This window comes from Esox lucius, chromosome 9 (assembly GCF_011004845.1).
Source record: "Esox lucius isolate fEsoLuc1 chromosome 9, fEsoLuc1.pri, whole genome shotgun sequence".
NCBI lineage: Eukaryota > Metazoa > Chordata > Actinopteri > Esociformes > Esocidae > Esox > Esox lucius.
In genome coordinates this window covers 20,053,728-20,075,481 of record NC_047577.1, presented here as the reverse complement: position 1 = coordinate 20,075,481, position 21,754 = coordinate 20,053,728, and the positions used below count along the sequence as shown (strand labels likewise).

The 21,754-nt window shown below is 39.2% G+C and overlaps 1 protein-coding gene across 1 annotated transcript; it reads right to left on the bottom strand.

The window, feature by feature from the left end:
• Positions 1-4,366: 4,366 nt before the first annotated feature.
• On the bottom strand, positions 4,367-20,769 carry LOC105021570 (voltage-dependent calcium channel gamma-4 subunit). Its single transcript, XM_010889336.3, has 4 exons — positions 20,245-20,769; positions 8,491-8,574; positions 6,916-7,056; positions 4,367-6,763 (listed from the first exon to the last, which is right to left on the bottom strand). Exons 1-4 carry the CDS (start codon positions 20,459-20,461, stop codon positions 6,207-6,209), a joined length of 999 nt encoding a protein of 332 aa, XP_010887638.2. The 5' UTR covers positions 20,462-20,769; the 3' UTR covers positions 4,367-6,206.
• Between the last annotated feature and the right edge of the window lie 985 nt (positions 20,770-21,754).

Here is a 21,754-nt window from a genome sequence, read left to right as displayed (position 1 = left end):
TAATTTGTTGACAAATGTATACAGTAGGATATAACACTTTTTAGATGGAGTTGTACAGCACTAAAAAAGGACAATGGATCTGGCCCTGAAAAGAGCGGAAATGGTTCATAACAAGACAATATTTTTTATTTCAGTGTAATTTGGGAACAAAAGACACAATGAAACATTACATAAAAAATAACAAAAAAACAGCAATTGTGTTTCTATACATCGTTATGTGAAGGAAATATACATTATATATACAGTGATTGTGATTTGACAGATCACAACATCATATTGTAACCTGTACAAACTTATGAATTCAGGGAATGCATTTACAACAATTTATTTGTTGAAAACTTTTGTTAGTATGTTAGTATTCTTCATGGAGCACAAAGAAAATTATGACTGCACACAATGTTGTTGTATAATCGACACACTGAGACCATTACAATGAAGATGAGTTAGAAAGAAAATGTTTTGCTTGTTCTCCTAAAAACCCTTCCTTTATTATGATATCCTTTATTATAATATCAAAAAATCTCAATCATCAGTTTTTCTTTTAAAAGTATACAATGTTTTGTTAATTGAGGTACAAGGAGATACTGCTTCATTTTAGGGAAACACAGAAGTGGGCTTGGAAGCATTTGCGGGCAGATATAAAAAAATACCATCCTAATCAAGTACATAAACAAATGCTCAAAACACATTAATATGTTATACATATTTTTTTATAGGAAGGCCAGAAATGGTCTCAGGTTTTGTGCATTGTTTATTTCTATACTGGCTGTGTGCCAAAATGGAGCTGCTATTAAGTTTTGAATTCAAAAAGCCTGGCAAAGTAAAGAGCTACTCTCATTCTCTCTCACACACACACATTTGTGTAAATGGCTTATGGAGCCACCATCACCACACACGTTCTCACTTTCATGTGCCACAATAGAGCTCTCAGAGACTAGCCAAAACAATGCAGGAAAACATTATGTATGAGTAACATCGGCAGTTACCAAGACGATGGCAGACATCAGTGTATCTATTGAGAGATAAAGAAAAACATCAGGCAGATATTATTTTTTTTACATTTTTTAAATCATTAATAGCAAACCATTCTCTGGTAAGAGCCAGAGCATGGTTACAGTAAATACTTATTAAAGGTTAATGAATATGCGTATAGGTCAGTTCATATATCTATCAATGTGAAATTTTAATGAAAACAATTTATAAAGCTGATGATAAAAGTGTCCTAAATAAGTGTCACTAATAGTTATCAGTCAGTTTTTTAGTTAAGTCTAACATACAATAGGCCAGTTGTTCGAACTTATACAAAATTATACTAACTGTCCAACACAGACAGTGCAGAGCAAATGCTCACTGAAAGAGGGCCATTTGGAGCCCAAGATCTGGTTGTTCCTATCACAATTAGATGGGGAGGAAAATCTGCAGCACACACTGAGAAACAAGCTTGGCTTTATTGCAGATGAATTGGTGGTGGTGAGATGGTCGGATTTGTGGCAGAATGAACAGAACAGGAATTCTGTTCAGTGGACCGTTACTGAGTAACCAAAGTTCCGTACTCTGTCTCCACGAATCAGGAGTAACAACCAGTCATGGAAGCGGCAGAACCGTGCAACCACATCCCCAATGGTGGATGTGCACATGGAGTGTGTCCCAAACGTGCATGGTTGTGTCAACTCACAATCAACTAATTAAATCAAATCAAAACGGCAGCAAAAAAATGAACACCTTGTGAACAGGAAACATGCATCTAACAGCAATCAGAGCTGTGGCCCCATCAGTGAAGGGTTAAACAAACCATGAATGAGTCATTAGAACACCAAAGTTGTACCATAGAATAGGTCGTTATTACTTAGAAACCTTTGCAAGGTTCTACTTTTTATAAAGTGAATGGATATTAGTCGGTTTATTAGTTAATTCACGGGTTTTCAAACTTTATGTCAAGAATAGTGTGGAAAAAATGAATTATTACAAATATATATTCAGCTCATAGATATTTATAGAATGTAAATGTGTTATGCCTATTTTTGTATTTAATATTTTTTTCATGAATTTGCAAAAATGATGAAAACCTGTTTTTGCTTTGTCATTAGGGGGTATTGTGTGTACACTGATTATGAAAAAGTATTTAATGCATTTAGAATAAGGCGGTAATGCAACAAAATGTGGAAAGAGTAAATGGGTCTGAAAAGTTAAGTGGTAGGAAATAATGATTATTATTTGGGGTGGACGATTGTAATATTACCAAAATATTTTAGGGTAACTTAAGGGAGAGACAGAGCTATTGATACTTTTGCCCAAACCATGTACCCCAGGACAACAACAAAATTCTGTTTTTTATTTTGTTTGTTTGTAGTTAAAAACAACAGGATCTTTTTTCCACTCCTTATGAGGACCCAATGGTGGTTCGCTGCCGACAACTTAGGGTCTGCGGACCCCAGTTTGAAAACCCCTGTGGAAGAGGTCTTGTGCTCAAAATGACTTGATGTTGATTCCCTGTGGATGCTTCAGTGTCTTAAAGCCTTTCCTGCTGACACTGGAGAATGGAGCGTTACAGAGCTTGCAAGCCTGCCTCATTAGCTCAAGGCGAGAGGAACTAAACAACATGTGCTGCTCACAGGATCCAATTTAAGGGAATTAGTTGTGTTGAACTAGTTCATGGAAAATTGACTTTGGACAGGGATAGTGAGTTCATACCCACAGACATTTAACTTTCCCCCAAAGACACTGACATTTTCCCCAAGACAAATACAAATTTTTTGTGTGCTCCCACAAATGGTGGGAAGGCCACCAATCCTAGATTTGTACAAATGGGCAACTTCTACCTGGAGCTTTCCATAGACAATGGCCAGATTTAGATTGATAAACAGTAAGATAATATAAATCCTAAAATAACAGTCTTTCTGGTGTCAGAAAAAAGATTTAATGACATAAAAGAATGCATTGACATATACAGAGGATAAAAAAGTCTATACACCCCTGTTAAAATGTCAGGTTTTTGCGATGTACAAGAATGAGACAAAGATAAATCATGTCAGAACTTTTTCCACTTTTAATGTGACCTATAGTGTGAACAATTCTTGAACAAACTGAAATCTTCGAAGGGGGAAACCTGGTTGCATAGGTGTGCACACCCTCTTATAACTAGGGATTTGGCTGTGTTCAGAATTAACCAATCACATTCAAACTCATGTTAAAAGGAAGTCATTACACACCTGCCATCATTTAAAGTGACTCTGATTAATCACAAATAAAGTTCAGCTGTTCTAGTAAGATTTTCCTGACATTTTCTTAGTTGCATTGCAGAGCATAAGCCATGGTCCGCAGAGAGCTTCCAAAGCATCAGAGGGATCTCATTGTTGAAAGATATACCATTAGATATACCATGGAACACAGTGAAGACAGTCATCATTAAGTGGATAAAATATGGCACATCAGAGACATTACCAAGAACTGGAAGTCCCTCCAAAATTGATGAAAAGACGAAAAGAAAACAGGTCAGGGAGGCTTCCAAGAGGCCTACAGCAACATTAAAGGAACGGCAGGAATTTCTGGCAAGTACTGGCTGTGCGCTACATGTGACAACAATCTCCTTTATTCTTCATATGAATGGGCTATAGAGTAGGTTGGCAAGACGGAAGCCCTTTCTTACAAAGAAAAATATCCAAGACCGGCTGAAGTTTGCAAAAACAAACATCAAGTCTCCCAAAAGGACATGGGAAAATGTGCTATGGTCTGATGAAACCAAGGTTGAACATTTTGATTCCAAAAGGTATGTTTGGCGCAAAAACAACACTGCACATCACCCAAAGAACACCATACCCACAGTAAAGCATTCGGCTGTTTTTCTTCAGCTGGAACCAGGGCCTTAGTCAGGGTGGAGGGAATTATGAACAGCTCCTAATACCAGGCTATTGGTTCACTTTTCAGCACGACAATGACCCAAAGCACACATCCAAATCCATAAAAGCATGGCTTTACCAGAAGAAGATTAACATTTTAGAATGGCCCAGCCAGAGCCCACACCTGAATCCAATTGAACATCTGTGGGGTGATCTGAAGAGGGCTGTGCACAAGAGATGTCCTCGCAATCTGACCAATTTGGAGCGCTTTGGCAAAGAGTGGGCAAATATTGCCATGTCAAGATGTGCCATGCTAATAGACTCCTACCCAAAAAGACTGAGTGTTGTAATAAAATCAAAAGGTGCTTCAACAAAGTATTAGTTTAATGGTGTGCACACTTATGCAACCAGGTTATTGTGAGCTTTTTTATTTTTCCCCCTCAAAGATTTCAGTTTGTTTTTCAATTGAATTGTTCAAGTTATAGGTCACATTAAAGGTGGAAAAAGTTCTGACTTGATTTTCTTTATCTTTGTCTCATTATTTTACATCACAAGATTCTGGCATTTTAACAGGGGTGTGTAGACTTTTTATATCCACCGTACTTACATTAAGCCTCAAGGGAGGAAATGAGATTGTTTCAAAAGATCAGCTTGCTGTATAATGAACAGCTTCCCTGAGCAAATTGAAAAATACACAAATGAACACATGATTTAATCAAGGCAATTTAACAAATGAAGTACTATACTTCTATAGTGTCATATTTTGTGATTGGAATGTTACTCATGAAAAAAGTTGTCTTATTTTCTACAAAGTGTTTCTATTAGATTATTTACTTATAGTAAGCATGGCAGTGTTTCAGTTCATAGAAAAATTTAGCATACGGTTACAGTAAACTCCACTTCATTACAAAGACCACAGAGGAAATATGAGTATCAAATCACCATTTAAGTAAAGGTTCAGGATTAGGCTTGCAGAATTCCGCTAACTTTACCAAGGTTTTCCAGAAATCCTGGTTGGAGAATTCCCGATTTCCTGCTAATTCCTTCCCAATTGAGATTAATTTTCCAAATGTGATTTCTGTAAAAACTGTGTAAAAGGAAAGTAAAAGTTGGTTTGCAATGATGCTCAGAATAATGGTTTGAAAATGTATAGCACCAGTTGCAAAGGCAAAATTCAACACCTTCTGGGGGTTTTATAGCTTCAAAACAATTCAACAATGTATCACATGAAAAACAACAAGATATGAAGACCAGTTGTTAAGAGGAATACAAAACAATTATGTTTTATACTTTCATCGTGTATCACAAAAGCATTTCTACTTAAAGGTAGATTCAGCGATATGACATCAAAGCAAAAGAGTAAACAGCAAAGCGGGTACATTTCCATGAACAAAAACATTAATGAGCAATGCTGAACTTCTTCACTGTTTAGGTCCCATGGTTGCTAAGCTGTAACAGCTTGGTGCAAGCCTGTGCGAATGCACAGATGCTGTATGTGACTGTGTGAGACTGAAGTCTTGCATCCCGCTCATCTTGGTATTTGCAGGGCCGCTCATGGCAATGTCATTTCGCTGAGCCAACCTTTAAAGGTCAGAGTTTCTGTAGTGTTTTTGTAAATAAACAAAGTAGCTTTACCAAACTTGGTAGATCACCTTTTGTCTGATATGCCTTCCGCATCAAACATATTTTGCAGCATTTCTGATGGATGGCCATTTAGTTTTTCGCCAAAGAGGAGTCCACTTATACAGATAGATTATAAAAGATAGATCAAAAAACGTATTTAGCATGTGCAGCGACATTAAGGATGTTGAACATTTTTTAAGTAGTCAAGTGGGTGGGACTCCCTATGGGCTTTCATCTGGCTCATCAAGAGGGATTGCCCAATTAATTATGATTTATTACAAAACAAACCATATCTGTAGGTGGCAGTTAATGTTTTACAATGGCTTTATACCTGTTCAAACAACACACTCCAGGGGGAAGTATGCACCTTTTAAGTTTGTTTACCAACTCAAAGAACAAGGAGCAGAAGATAAACTTTTTATAACATTTAAAAAAAGATTGCAGCAACTTCCAGCGGGATTAGGATATTCAAAAATCGGGACATGCTTCACTAGTCGCTAGTACATGATTAGTCAAGGAAATTCCTGGTGTTGAAGCCTTCCTACATCCCGGGCGGCACTGAGACAGACACAAAGAAGAGTCCTCTATCATTCTCTATGGATACATCGTTACTTTGCAACATGGAAGCCATTCTGGGATGTGTAACTGTATTTTCCCCATTGATTCTAGGTACTGTATTGTGCAGTTATATTTCTCCTATATCTCTGCTGAAGTCTGCAGAATCTATTTTCAAGAAGTCTCCAACACTCATACTGGAGTCGTTCTCCTGTTCACACCCTCCTTTAGATCTTTCTGGAAGCAGTTGTGGACCTGCAAAAAGCTTGAGTCACGCTCTGGACTACAATACCCAGCTATCCCACTCTTCAAGGTCTCCCTGCTTAGGGCGTACATGGAGATGTCACTTAAGGGCATCCCAAAGCTTGCGGCGCCTCCTCCTCCTCCTGCACCCCCCCCTCCAATCTTCACACCGACCGGTGAAGGCTCTCGGGACGGGTCTGTGGAGCGGGAACTGGAACGAGAACGTCGCCGTCGGTAACGGTAGCTAGGGATACGGGAGTAAGGGGAAGTGGTGGAGGTGGTCTTGATGAACTCGCGCCTCGCCCGGCACCGAGTCTCCTTGTTTTTCTCAATGTAGATGTTGACGGCCAGCACGCCGACAGACTCTGCCACGATAAAAGACAGGGCTCCGAAGTAGAAAGACCAGCCGTAGCCGTAGCTGCCTTTATTGTCCTCATCCTTCTTGTCGCTTGGGTCCCCAGCATTGCTGGAGATGTAGACGATGATTCCAATGATGTTGCTTAAACCTGAGGAGGTACACAGAGAATGTACAGTCGATCTAGCTCAGTGGTTTTTGTGCAAGTGGGTATTTTTGGGGTATTGTCAACTTAAAAGGAGATACTATATAGGTAGGGGAGTTGTTGCCATTGGAACGTTTTCAACAGTTGATGTCACCCACCTGCAGCCACAAACAGGATGCCTGAGGTGAGCAGGATGTTGTTCCGGCTGCTGTAGATTCTCCCAGCTCCAACACACAGTCCTCCAAGCAACAACAAGATGTTGCTCAGAATTGGGAAGAGGCTGGAAGCTCTGACAATACCTTGGACAGTACAACAAAATGAGAGCATCATTTTAGACCTATCTCCCTACACACAATAGGAAAATGCATGGCAGAATTTATCATGTTCACTAGCGTTGAAGCTTTTGATACGTAATGCTAATGCTACTCTTAATAGCAGCTCTATATCAATGCAGAACTTAATCATCTGGTCTGTCTTTCTATAGCTCCAATTACTATCATGATATCATGCTTTTATGGGCAACAGCCAAGAGATATATAACAGATAAAGTCAACTTTTCTACTGGTTCCGACTGAGTATCTATGGTTACCAGTGAGGAAACTATTTCTCAGGGCGGAGGCACACAATGATAAAGGATGAAAATGAATCGTCTCTCTTGAACCTTTTCAGAGTTGATAGTGTTACAATGTCTTTTTTGTGTCATTTCTGTCACTAATCAACAGAGGACATCCATAATGTCATTGTGAAAAATATAATCTACAAAACAGAAAATAATTGATTAGATAAATATTCACCCCTTTAGATGACAAAAAGAAAACAACTCCCATTCAATCTAGACAGAGTTTGCCAGAAGGCATGTGGGAGACAGACACCAAATGGAAGAAGATTTTATGGTCTGATGAGACCAAAATCGAGTTTTTGACCTCAATGCTAAGTGCTTTGTTTGACACATGCGGTGTACTACACATCATCCTGAGAATACTATCTGTGGTGACATGGGGGTGGCAGCATCAGGCTATGGAGATGCTTCTCTGCAGCAGGGAAAGCTTGTGAAGATAGAGGGCAATATGGATGCAGCAAAGTACAGAGAAATCCTGTAAGAAAACATACCTAGGTCTGTGCAATAGATTCATCTTTGAGCAGGACAATGAACTCAAACAATGAACTCTGGAAAAAATTAAGAGACCACTGTACCTTTTTCTTTCCTTTCCAAAAAAGTTGAAAAGGAAGGTTTTGAGTGAAGAACAGAAGGTTTAAAATTAAGAGACCACTGTAAATTGAACTCTACTTTTCCTTTTCAACTTTTTTGCAGTGGTCTCTTAATATTTTCCGGAGCTGTATATACCAATATGTGAAAGCCCTGACCCTGATGCAATTGGAAATTTGTAGAAAGAGTTGAAAGTTGCATTTCATGAAAGGTCTCTATCCAACAAGATGGTGCTTGAGCAATTTTTCTAAGAAAAATTAGCATAAATTGCTGTCTAGAAATCTGCAAATCTGGTATAGACTTATCCAAATAGACCTATGGCTGCATTGCTGCCAAAGGTGCCTCTACCAAATATTTAATTTTTCACTTTGACATTAAGTACTTTTTTGTGTTGATCAGTGGCAAAAACACCTAATTGTTTATTGATTTCATGTTGTAACACTATAAAATGTGGAAATGACCTGAAGGGGAATACTTTTGAGAGCTACTGTATAACCCAGCGTGGGGGAGGGAGTTGAGAACTTACGTAAGATATATTCAGAACTGTCCGTGTCATAGTTGTTATCTTCCGGGAAGTGATTTATCCGAAGACAGCTTCCTTTGTTGATACCTGTGGAGACAAATGAACCACTGGAAGTCAGCTATGAAAGACCAGTGGTGGTGGGTTGGTAGGTAAATTCACTGGGGAAGCCAACATTTCAAGCATTATAAGCCGCTATTAAATATTCATAGCCTTACACACCACTTTATGACCAAGACTAGAAGAAAACAGTCCTTGCAAGCACTGTAGAGGGAAACAGAAGACACGAGTGTCACAGAGAGTCATCTTTTGGTGATGGGGTCATAATATTTTGTTGCTTGAACCTCAGAAGATGGAGATATGTTTTTAGGAAGTAAATACATCTTCTGGAGGTTACTACTGTAACCCTGGTTTTAAGAATTAAGTGCAAATTCTCATGACCCAAATTTCAAAGGAAGCAACTCCAACTGGGGTCCCAACCCCTACTTTGGAAAATTCTGAACAAGGTATTCTGCCTTTAATTTGTACATGGTAATGGATTGAACAGGGAAATGAATTCACTTCTTTAGATGTTGGTATGATATTCCTGTACAGAACCTAATCCTTTTGTAATTTCGATGGCTCTCCAATGTTTTTGAGTGCATCAAGCACGTGCAAGAAATCTGTAAAAAATTTATAAAAAAAAGGTAACTAGGTAAGCTAGGACTTTTTTCCAAATTGACGCCAAATAGTTAATTAAGTATGTGAAATCACAATCACTAGAATTTCCTAGAATACTTGTAATTTAGATCATGTTAGATTTATAGTGGAAAGGTATTTATTTTCAGCTTCAATGTTGAAATTGACTTATACACTCACCTAAAGGATTATTAGGAACACCTGTTCCTAATAACCTTTCTCATGAATGCAATTATCTAATCAACCAATCACATGGCAGTTGCTTCAATGCATTTAGGGATGTGGTCCTGGTCAAGACAATCTCCTGAACTCCAAACTGAATGTCAGAATGGGAAAGAAAGGTGATTTAAGCAATTTTGAGCGTGGCATGGTTGTTGGTGCCAGACGGGCCGGTCTGAGTATTTCACAATCTGCTCAGTTACTGGGATTTTCACGCACAACCATTTCTAGGGTTTACAAAGAATGGTGTGAAAAGGGAAAAACATCCAGTATGCGGCAGTCCTGTGGGCGAAAATGCCTTGTTGATGCTAGAGGTCAGAGGAGAATGGGCCGACTGATTCAAGCTGATAGAAGAGCAACTTTGACTGAAATAACCACTCGTTACAACCGAGGTATGCAGCGAAGCATTTGTGAAGCCACAACACGCACAACCTTGAGGCTGATGGGCTACAACAGAAGACCCCACCGGGTACCACTCATCTCCACTACAAATAGGAAAAATAGGCTACAATTTGCACGAGCTCACCAAAATTGCACAGTTGAAGACTGGAAGAATGTTGCCTGGTCTGATGAGTCTCGATTTCTGTTGAGACATTCAGATGGTAGAGTCAGAATTTGGCATAAACAGAATGAGAACATGGATCCATCATGCCTTGTTACCACTGTGCAGGCTGGTGGTGGTGGTGTAATGGTGTGGGGGATGTTTTCTTGGCACACTTTAGGCCCCTTAGTGCCAATTGGGCATCGTTTAAATGCCACGGCCTACCTGAGCATTGTTTCTGACCATGTCCATCCCTTTATGACCACCATGTACCAATCCTCTGATGGCTACTTCCAGCAGGATAATGCACCATGTCACAAAGCTCGAATACTTTCAAATTGGTTTCTTGAACATGACAATGAGTTCACTGTACTGAAATGGCCCCCTCAGTCACCAGATCTCAACCCAATAGAGCATCTTTGGGATGTTGTGGAACGGGAGCTTCGTGCCCTGGATGTGCATCCCACAAATCTCCATCAACTGCAAGATGCTATCCTATCAATATGGGCCAACATTTCAGAATGCTTTCAGCACCTTGTTGAATCAATGCCACGTTAAGGCAGTTCTGAAGGCGAAAGGGGGTCAAACACAGTATTAGTATGGTGTTCCTAATAATCCTTTAGGTGAGTGTATGTGGACATTTTAGGCTTCCTACACCAAAGCTCAGGTCTTAGGAAGTTTTAAAGAATTTACACAAAACGTATTGTGTCATCCTGAAAGCATTTGTTGTGTTTTGGGCTTTAATGTGTATGTGGATCTTTCTGGACTCTTGATGAGACCCAATGCCATTCTCCTTTTCGTGTTGCCAACTTTCCTAAACGGCTTGACTTCATACAACAGACAGTAAACTCCTTGATAATTTATAGATAAAGCTAACTTTACCTGACTAAAATGCCCTTCATCATGACCATGTCCTCACAGGCGTGGGCCAATAATTGAATCCATGGCTTATGTATATATATATATTTTTTTTATTACAGGTCAAAATCCTCAAAAGGGTAATGTCGTAGGATGCCCCACAGTTGAACTAAGTTAATATCTGATTTGCCTTATTTAATAATTTTACATGAATAGTTTTGTGAAAGAAAGACCACTGTAATTTGGCAATCAGTTAAATTAAAATGGTATGGCAGCGAGCCAGATACCATGAAATTGTCTGAAGGAGCTCACCGTGGTTCACTTTCAGGTCAGTTCAATCCATATATAAATGCTATCTGTAACTCCTTCAGAAACTGTACATTTCATTTCATGCTAATGACATCACTGTACACATCTGCTCCCTCTCTTGCACAAGCATTTGCAAGCATGCAGTCTAATTTCCAATTCCTTCAAAATTCAATTATTCACAAATGGGTCTTTGGTTGGTGCTAAATGCAAATAAAACAAAGTGTATTATATTCACTAGATCCCAAAACATGTTTGGATGATCACAAAATAATTTCCCTTGATGGTTCTGTTATAAAACGTGTTCCTTTATAGAAATATCTTGCAATTTGGCAACAAATATTTTTGAAGCCATTTAGAAGTTTTATTTCATAAAAACAAATAGTTTCTGTTATCTTAGCATAGAAAGGAAGTTGTGCTAACCACTGTTATGTCAGTACTAGATTATGGTGACGTGTTATATATGCATGCTTCCGCTTTAGTATTGAAACCTCTGGATTCAGTCTGTCATGCAGCTCTGCATTTTTTATTATACACTTAAACACTTACACGCTTTGATTGGCTGGGACTCCATTACTTTTAGAAGGGCTACACACTGGTTGATGTTTGTAAATGTCTTGCAGAGACATCGTAACAAAAATGTATTAGAAAAACAGCAGACAAGCTCAAAATACTTGTAGTACTAGCGATAGAACTAGAGATACAGAAGGCTTTCTCTGACTAAGGTAAAACTGCTTTTGAATACCATCTCCCATACTCATGGAATGACTTGCCGAGTAAACTTAAGTTAGAAGAAAGTTAAATAAAGAGTATGAAACAAATAAAAATTGCCAGAGAGGCCATCTCCTATTTAATAGAGATCAGTGGTAGAGATTAAGATACTTGGATTCATTGCACATGTTCATTGTACATGTACAACCCTGTTTCCAAAATGTTGGGACGCTGTGTAAAATGGAAATAAAAACAGAATGCAAAGATGTGCAAATCTTTTAAACCCTATATTCAATAGAAATAGATTCATTAGATTAAAAAAATGGATTCAATATTTCAATACAAATAGTAAGAAAACCAATACTGGATGGCCGTGATCTTCGGCCCTTAGGCGGCACTGCATTAAAAACAGACACAATTCTGTAGTGGATATCACTGGGCTCAGGAACACTACTGAAAACCCCTGTCTGTGAAGAAAGTATGTTGCTGCATCCACAAATTCAAGTTAAAACAATACCATACAAAGAAGAGACCAGATACAAACAAGATCCAGAAATACAGCACTGTTTTCTGGGCCTGAGCTCATTACAGATGGTGAATTAGGAAACTGTCTTGTGGTCTGACAAATCAAAATTTGAATTATGGATGCCGCATCCGCCGGGCTACAAAGGAAAGGGACCACCTGGATTGTAATTAGTGCACAGATCAAAAGCCAGCATTCATGATGGTATGGGGGTGCATTAGAGCACATGGCATGGGTGGCATCTGTGGCACCATTAATGCTGAACAATATATATAGGTTTTGGAGCAACATATGACGCCATCCAGACCAAGCTGGTCTCATTGGAATACGTAAACTATTATTTGTAAATCTATGGCACCCTATTTCGTATGATATGTTACGTTACGTTAGGTTACATTACAATGTGCTACTAAAACGTAACATATGTTATGAATGCTAGACAAAAATATAATATGTTATGAATGCTATGAAAACGGATATGTTATGACTACTACTAAAACGTATCATACCCTGAACAAAATAATAAACGCCACTCTAAAATGTGCAGCTATTTCTGGCGGAGGTAAACTAAATAAGAAACGTTGATCAGTTTAACACAATGCTCAATAGTATTCAGCGACTGGTGAAATGCGTAATGCCGTGGCGACAGTACCTCTCATGTGCAAGGCTCAAGTTCAAATATGTTGTGAACAACATTTATTTATTTAATTTCCACGATTCTCTCGTCGTATCACTTGATGAAAAAGTTAGTTATCGTCACCTTTCTTGATAGGTATTGTATCAATGTCATTCATGAATGAAATAAAAAAGTACATTCAAATGCGTTCCGGCTGAATTTGGCTTGCCTGTTTTCTTGTTTGATCATCTTTGTGATGTCTTTAGAGCTTGATTGGAGGCCACCTGTGGCAAATTCAATTGTTTTGACATGATTCAGAAAGGTGCACATATTTATACAAAGGTCATAGATCTTGTAATAAAAAATTGCTATAGCATTGTAAGTTCCCAGTGAAGCACTGTGGAAGATGGTTGGAACCCCTATTCCTCTTCCTAGAGCTGGCTGTCCAGCCAAACTAAGTAACCAGGCAAGAAGGGTGTTGTTCAGGGAGGTAACTAACAGCCCAATGGCCACTCCAACACAATGGTGGGAGATCTGCCAGACGGACAATCACCTTGGCAACACTCAATCAATCAGGCCTTTTTGGTAGAGTGGCTACTCGGAAACCACTCCTGAGTAAAAGGCATATGGCATGACATATGAAAGATAGGGAAAAAGATTCTCTGATAAGACCAAAATTAGACCTGAATGCCAATTTCCATTTCGAAGTGCTACTTCTGGTGAAAACAAGGTACTGATCATCACCTGGCTGATAGCATCAAAATGGTGAAGCACAGTGGTCAGGATTGAGGGAAAAATAAACAGAGCAAAATACAGAGTGGTCTTTGAAGAAAACCTGATCCAGAAAACCCAGGACCACAGAGGCTTATGGACAAATCTGTGAATGTCCATAAGTGGCCCAGCCAAAGGCTAGACGATGATCTGTGAGGAGACCTGAAGATCTCAGTTCACCAACACTCCCCATCCAAACTGACAGAGCATAAGGATCTGCAAGGAAAAATGGGAGAAACTGTCCAAATCCAGGAGTGCAAAGATATAGGCATAACCAAGGCAGGAAGCCGTGATTGCTGCGAAAGGCACCTCTCGAAGTACTGAATAAGGGGTCTGAACACTGATTAACATGTTTTTTATTTTCATGTTTTTTGGGGGGTTTTTTGGTACTGGGATATGACAACAAGGACATGCTAATTAAACGTTAATGTTTTAACTCATGATGAGTTATATAAGATTTTAAGTTCAAAATTCAGTGCAATTATTTTTTTTAGGTGGAAAGATATCTGAAGTGAGTAATAGTGACAGTTTTGGTTGTTTCTTTTTCAGATTCACCTACGTTTGGGAGCCTACGTTGTTGCTTTAGTGGTAACATTATGCAATGCAACACTTCCTGACTAAAGGAATGTTTGTTTATGCAGTGGTTCTAACTTCGAATGCATCACTGATTGAACGTGTAGATAAAAAGGTTGGTTGAAGGGCTACACATTTTTTATTACAGGCAATTCTGATTAGACTGAATTGGTATCGGATTATAGATATTATCTACAACTTCACTTCAGATTCCCAGGGACAGATTTAGCCTGGCAATAAGTCACCAAAATGTCACTGCATCTGAATTGCAAACTTTTGATTGCTTAGTTGTCAATGTTAAAAAGTACATTACAAACTGATTACCAGAGACAAAATTGCTTTTAGAATGATAATTATATAGTTATCCCACTGATTATATTTTCATCTTATAATTTGAAGATATTCTTTATGGTATTTTTAGGTTATATTTTGAAAGAGAGAGCAGTGAAACATCAAAAGACCCAATGAATCAGGCAGGATTCAAACCCATGCTTCAGCAGTAGCTGTGCCCTGGAACTGAACCCAGACCACTCTGTTGTTTTTGATAAAGAACAAATAATGAAATAGAACCTGTGAAATACTCAGCTATTCAAGAGGATTAACCATACCAAGGCATTTCTATCACAAACTACATTTCCATCTAACCATTTCTTGTGGATGAATGACCTGATGAATAAAACAGACACACAGGGCTGATGGGAACAGGATATGTTGGTAGAATTTTGTGAGCTGTTGCTACAGTGCATTTTACAAGAGATAAAAGGGTGCATTGTCAATTTAATGCAACAGTAGTTGTGACTAAAATATCAGCAGAGATGAAAATGCGATGAAAACATCCTACTTTAGATCTGTATTCACTACATGGAAAAACAATGTTTTGCGTTCTGCATTTTGTCCGACACAAGTCAGTTAGGTGGAAACAACACTACTGGGGAAAAAAAATATTCTTGTATTCATCGTCCAGTCTCACAGAAAAAACGCTCAATGGATTTCGGAGAGTGAAAGATCAGGCTGAGCCTTCCTCAGGAATCCACTTAAGGCATTCTGCTTTTGTCCCCACTGCACCACCAACCTGGAAGTCAAGTGCATTATGACCACAGTTAGCTTTGCTTTTTAATTGTGCCTAGATTTCCTTGACACCTTGGTGGCCCAAATATTAGCATATTTTCTTTAGGTAGTCGTTATACTTTGATGGCAGGATAGGATGTGGTTTCTGTTTATGGCTGCATGGGGCTTAATAAAATAGATTTGTTTAATGTTGCAAATAGAGCAACACCAACTTTTCTTTCGATTTTAAACATCCACTCCGATCACATGATCATTCATATTACATTTTCATTCAGCTGAAAGAAATCCCCCCCTTGCAAACCAGTCACTGGTTTGAAGACAAAATAACAGACAACAGTTTCTAGCCTATGCTGCAGCCTACACCCCCAACAACTTGCTGTGCACTTGTGAACTTGTTTTAAATGCTTGTTATGTGGCTAAAAAGAGAGCAAAATACAATATTGGGAGGTAATTCCAAGTTCCCAAATCCTGAAACCGGTAGCAACAAACCGACTTTACCATCATGACCATATTTAAAACCTTCTGACAGGGAAGTCAGTTTACACACACCCAAAAATTGTTCAGACAAGGCCGTTTCTATTCAAAGAGTTTGGTTCTTGGCTAAGAAAATGTACTCTCCACTTTTAAGAGAATTAAACATATCCGTGACATGAATATTGAAACTTTTCACACTTCCCACTAAAACTGATGCCCCACACAAGGGTTGGAAACTCAAGTCTAGCGTGCAAATGAACAGGGATTTCACTTTTAGATTTACTTCACTCTAAAACAGATATCAATCATTAATGAGTGACGATAGCGAGGAAGGAATTTGATTAATCTGGCCTGGGTGCTGGCGTAGGCGTGTTTTGCACTTGGTGAACAAAAACTGTATTCGTTTTGAAACAGACATGTCTCCTGGGTGTGAACTACTGTTGCATTGAATGCCCTAGTATGAAGTCTCAAAACAAAATTCCCATAATTAAGGATGTACCCTAATGAGTAGCATTTCCGATATTTTACTTGCAAAAGGGATTCCTTTTGATAAATGCTTTGTTTCCGATATTCCAATATACTGTTGACTAGAGGCGTCAGATGTTTCTGGATGATCCACCATGCTGCCTTGTTGACAGTATGAACTCGCAGTGCAGATTACTGTTCAAACTGAGAAGGGCACTCCTCAAAATGGGCACGTCTCCCTCACCGCTTTTGCCCTTGTATGTCACGGTCCGCATCTTAGAATATCAAATCTGACTTCATTTTACAGCACTCTTTTGATTTTAACATTCTGGAATGGAACAGAAGAAGAAGTGAGTGACCAGTCGAAAAATGACAAGGGGTTGTGTTGTGCTTTACATTAATTAGGCCAGCGGTTCCCAACCAGGGGTACTAGGACCCCTGGGGGTACTTGGTCCATCAACAGGGGGTACTTGAGAACACTCAAGACGCCGTAGGTTTACAAGTACAATTACCATGAGGGGGTATATCAGGGGGGTACTGAGAGCGAAGCAAAATTCTGTTGGTGGTACAGTAACTGAAAAAGGTTGGGGACCACATTAGACAGTACATTAACAAATACAGCCCCCTAAAGACACACCCAACTATTTAGTTTTCATCTGGGCAAGGTGTTCCTATTTCCCCCCACTTGTTGAGCAGCTGCCTCCATTTGAACTGAAGGACACGTTTCCCCAAAGCGCTCCTGAACAAAGTTTGGAATGCGTTTTCCTCCCATTTTATGGGGTTTGCAAGGTGTGGCTTGAAGAATATCTAAGCGTATCGACGCATTTAAAAGGCAGTGGCCGCGCTGGCCGCGTTCTGACCACAACCCTACCCCTCGCTGATCTTCAAATGGTCGCTCGGTTAAGCTGTTTTCCATTTAGTATTCTGGAACGTACCACATGCCGTTATCCTTCCTCCCAAATCAGATGCTGACTCCGACCTGGTGCACACATGAATGGAGTCTCTAGCCAATCAAATTGATTCACGGTTAATCAGTAAAACAGATATAAATGGAAACCAGCAGTGACCCTGGACTCAATTCACGAATATCCGAACAGACATTTTGGCCTGTTTAGACTAATAGAGTTCGTAAGGGGAGAAATGGATGGAGAGATAGAATGTGTTGAGAGAGAGATAGAAGGAACCATATATTTACCTGTTGTCTTTGTCTTTTTGCACATCTACTGAACTTTTATCTACACAAAGCGACACACACCAGAATGCTTAGAAGGGCAAAGAAAAGCCAACAAGTTGCGAAAGGTGGGAGTAGATTAATTATTCTATTTGCTATGTAATCTTAATTTCTAGGCTATTTTACATGTTATTTTTGTCAATAATCAAATGTAACCTCGTAGGTGCTCAACCCACCCGAAGAAGTAGCCAGGTCCAAGGCAGCTATGTCCGACATCCACCCGGGAAGGCACTGAGACAAAAACTGTTCATTTTGTATTTGAAGTATACTCAAAGTATTTCTCACTTGCATTGGGAATATTAGTGTAACACGTGTAACATGTTCCCCATGCCAAAGCAGAATCTTTGGAGTGGAACTGAGAAATAGAAAGAGAAATGGAGAGAATTTCTCCCAGTCTCAGTTTTCCTGCAAGACAACAGTGCAACCTTTATTACTCGGCATAGCTTTGCCATGGCAACCTTCTCCTCTCCCCCAAGAATCACATGTCATCCTGCCTTCTTAGAGGAAGCCTTAGACATCTAACTAATGAATTTATATATGGACTGACATGCAAGTGTGCAAAGCCACACACACACATACACAGCTTTCAAACCCCAAAATGTTTTTGTTTTTTTTACTATGAATGCAGTCTCTCACAAACCAAATTACAGTTTACAAACATCAAGTAATCTCAGAGCCAAACAAAAACCAAGCTTTGTCAACATATTCAACAAGAACTGATCCTCATTCAATATGGCAAGCAACAATATGTATAGGCTACAGTACAAAATAAAATAAACTTAAGAACAAAGAGTGACAGAGAGAAGAAACAAAGCCGTTCAACAGGTAGAACAGTCCACTCACTTAAAAGGAACAAGGATGATCTAAGGAAAGCCCCATTCTCTGTTCCCCTTCCCTGTCTCTTTCTATTTCTATCAGACTTTTGTCTCTCGCTTTTGTCCGTCATCTTGCCTACACGGAGAGAGACACAGGACGGAAGCGGTGGTTAAGTGGGAGTTCTTGTTTGATTTCAGATGATCTGGGAACAGGTTCGTTCCGTACACGTCTTAAAAGCCTCACCGGTGTTCTCCTGCAGAAAAGTACATTTTGTTTTACACGATGCTAAACAAATGTCTTTCCGTTTGGCAAGCTTAATGTAAGGCCAACTGAGTAACTTATAGCACATATATATTGCACGTACGTTATGATCATATTCTAATTGGAGAAGCAGCCAAGAATACGGGAGGAGAGTGAGGGGTCATGTTGGGTGACGTTGCCAAATGTGTCAGTGTTGCTTCGCTGGGGAATTGCATGGAATAGTAATTAGGAAAGAAACGTGCGCGTGTCAAGACCTTGGATGATGATGTGTGTCTTTTAACTATATTTTTTTACCTAATAATTTCACTGATGCTTAATGCTTATCCTTGCTGCTACTCAGAACACACTAACGCACGCACGCGAGCGTGTGTTTGCTGACTTGAGATCAGATGGTTTTCTTCTACCGTTGCGTCAGAATTCTCTCTGGGGAGTCGCTGCTGTCGGCTGGCATCACGTGCCATGTACATCGCCAAAGGAAAAGGCTAGAATTTCAACAATTCACTTGCTAACCTACAGAAGCAATAACACAATGTAAATTGCTATCAGTTTTATATAATGCATTAATGATTGATTAGTTTAAAATTCAGTAGGCTTCCCAAAACCGAATTTCCACAAAAATGCACTTCAGTTCGCTTACACTGTAGAATTTCTCACTTTTTACAGCGCTCCCTAATTGGTCCGTGCATAATTTAACTTGATAAGGCGAATATACTGCGTTTACACAGACAGACAAATTCAGATATTTTCCGATCTAATTGGTCTTTTGATCAGTAATACCATATTATCATTAATATTTTTAACACTTGTTATCTAGGATAGCTGACTACGATTAAGATTAGATTACAGGTTTAATGGGGCAAAGTAGACCCAACAACAATTACGATTGATTATATTGACCAAGATGAGTCAATTGAGTACTCAGCACATATCTTAAACGGAAAGATTGGCAGACATTAGGCCTATAACGTAGATCGGTAGCCTTTGTAGCCCAATGGATTGCTTTTCATACATTTATACGTTGCAACTCTTTTAGCGAAGTCCAAAACGACATCGAGCCTTTTCGTTTTCATCTCGTGTTGGAGAAAAATATATTTGATTTGGATCAAAGATAAACTTATTTGCAGATATAATAAATAAACTATATTTATTAACTTTACTTATGTTTCCATAGCAATTTCTTAGGTGTAGTTGCCAAGCAACAGCATCACATACACTCAACTGGATGGACACGACCACCGTTCGGAGAGGTGCATCTGTGAAGTCTGAACTCGTTGTTTTGCCCTTCTTAGTAATAGCCAGGATTACAGGGTTGATTAGGTAATGTAGTCTACTTTGCATTACGCACAAATGTAATGGTATTACGCGCCACCACCAGTCACGTTCGCTAAAAGTGTCCTTCTAACTTTTTCCCTTGATTAATGCAGGGAAAGTCATTCAGTGACTGTATTTAGCTCACACGCGCTAACCGTTATGTTCCATGTCTTATAATGACGAACTAACAATACGAACTACAAACTAACATCTGTAGCCACAAACTATAAGCCTAATGTACTAGCTTACTTTTTACGCACTTGAATGATAGGTGTTACAAAACTACCATTCATAAATCAAATACACAATCAAAATAATAATAAATAATAAAAAGGTACCTTCTATACAACAAATCCGCCACAGCCCCGAGTGCGTCAGGTCGCCTTTAGTTTTCTTCGGTTGCAAGTCGTCTGTGGTGACATTGGTGCCGTTACATATGTACGCTCGGGAATAGAGCCAGAAGTCGGTCCCAATAGCTATTGTCATGAGACTGAAAGCTGCAAAAGCCCCCACGATGGTCAGCAAAATCTGACAGCCACGGTCACACCACGCCATGACGCCTCATAATAATCCACAACCCGCTGCAAACACACTAAAGAGGAGCGCGCACTATCCAAACCGCGAATTGGTGCGCCGGAATATGACCCCAGTCATTGTTGTATTTGCTTGAACACCATTAGAAACCTCAAAGCTAGTCATTCTTCTGATACATTTTGAATTTCCGAATACTTTTTGCTTTTTATCGTAAATAATTTCCCCAAGTTTTCATGGCAGACTTTGTTGATTCTTTCATTGGTTAAATTTCATAAACTTATGGTTTTCTTTACGTTCCCTCTAATAATTATATTTTTCGATATGCGAACTGCTTTCAGAAAGTCAAATGAATTGATTTGCCAAAGAGCGAAACATTTTTCTACCAAGACCACGCCTTTAATTCAGCTAACCAATGATTGACAAGAATCACAGGGCTCCAACAAAGCTACAACACGACAACTGCAATTATAGAAGGCAAAACCACCTTATCCTTTCGTTTCTTTTTTACGTCTGGACTAATTAATAGAAAGTGTGAGCTTGTCATGAAACCCCAAGTACAGCCTGGGACTTTTGGAATGAACCAAATAATTATTTATAACTCCCATTTGGGGCTGGATGTGTAATATGTTTTTTATTCGTATAAAATCTATATGAAGAATCACTATCATAACATCCGTTATCTATGAAATTCCGAGTTTTTGATGACATGGAGCACAAATGCGCACATATATGACATTGTTAAACATTTTTGGGGTCCCATTTTGGCTCCGCCACTTTTACAACCAGATGCCAGAAATGTTGGATGGCATCTTTAATGTATAATATTGCATATATCACATTTCAATTTAATTACATTGTGATCAGAAGATATCCACTTCAAAACACCTCTGAGTTTCAGTATATCCCCATAGTACCAACTTTGCTGCACTCAAAACCAAACTATGTTCTTATGATGAAGTTATAAACACGGCAACAAGTTCCCGTTCAAATCCATTTTGGCCAAAATATATCAACTTTAAAACACTTGAGTTTTTACCCCATCAGACCAACTTGACTGCAATCTCTTCAGGGGGTGAACTGCCTCTTTAAGGCTGGGCTTCAGCTGTGGTTCCCTGCAGAGCGTTTCCCTTTCACACACTCATAGAAAGCCTGCTGGGCTTGGCTAGCTCACTAGCGTTTACGTCCTATCCCTTTGACAGAAAGCCCCCTGACTTCCAGCCACTCTTTGATTCACTTCCTCTGTGCCCCTGTGAAGTCTGGGAGTATCTGTGCGCGCACGTGCAAAATGGTCTGCTTTAAGGAGTTTAAAGTATC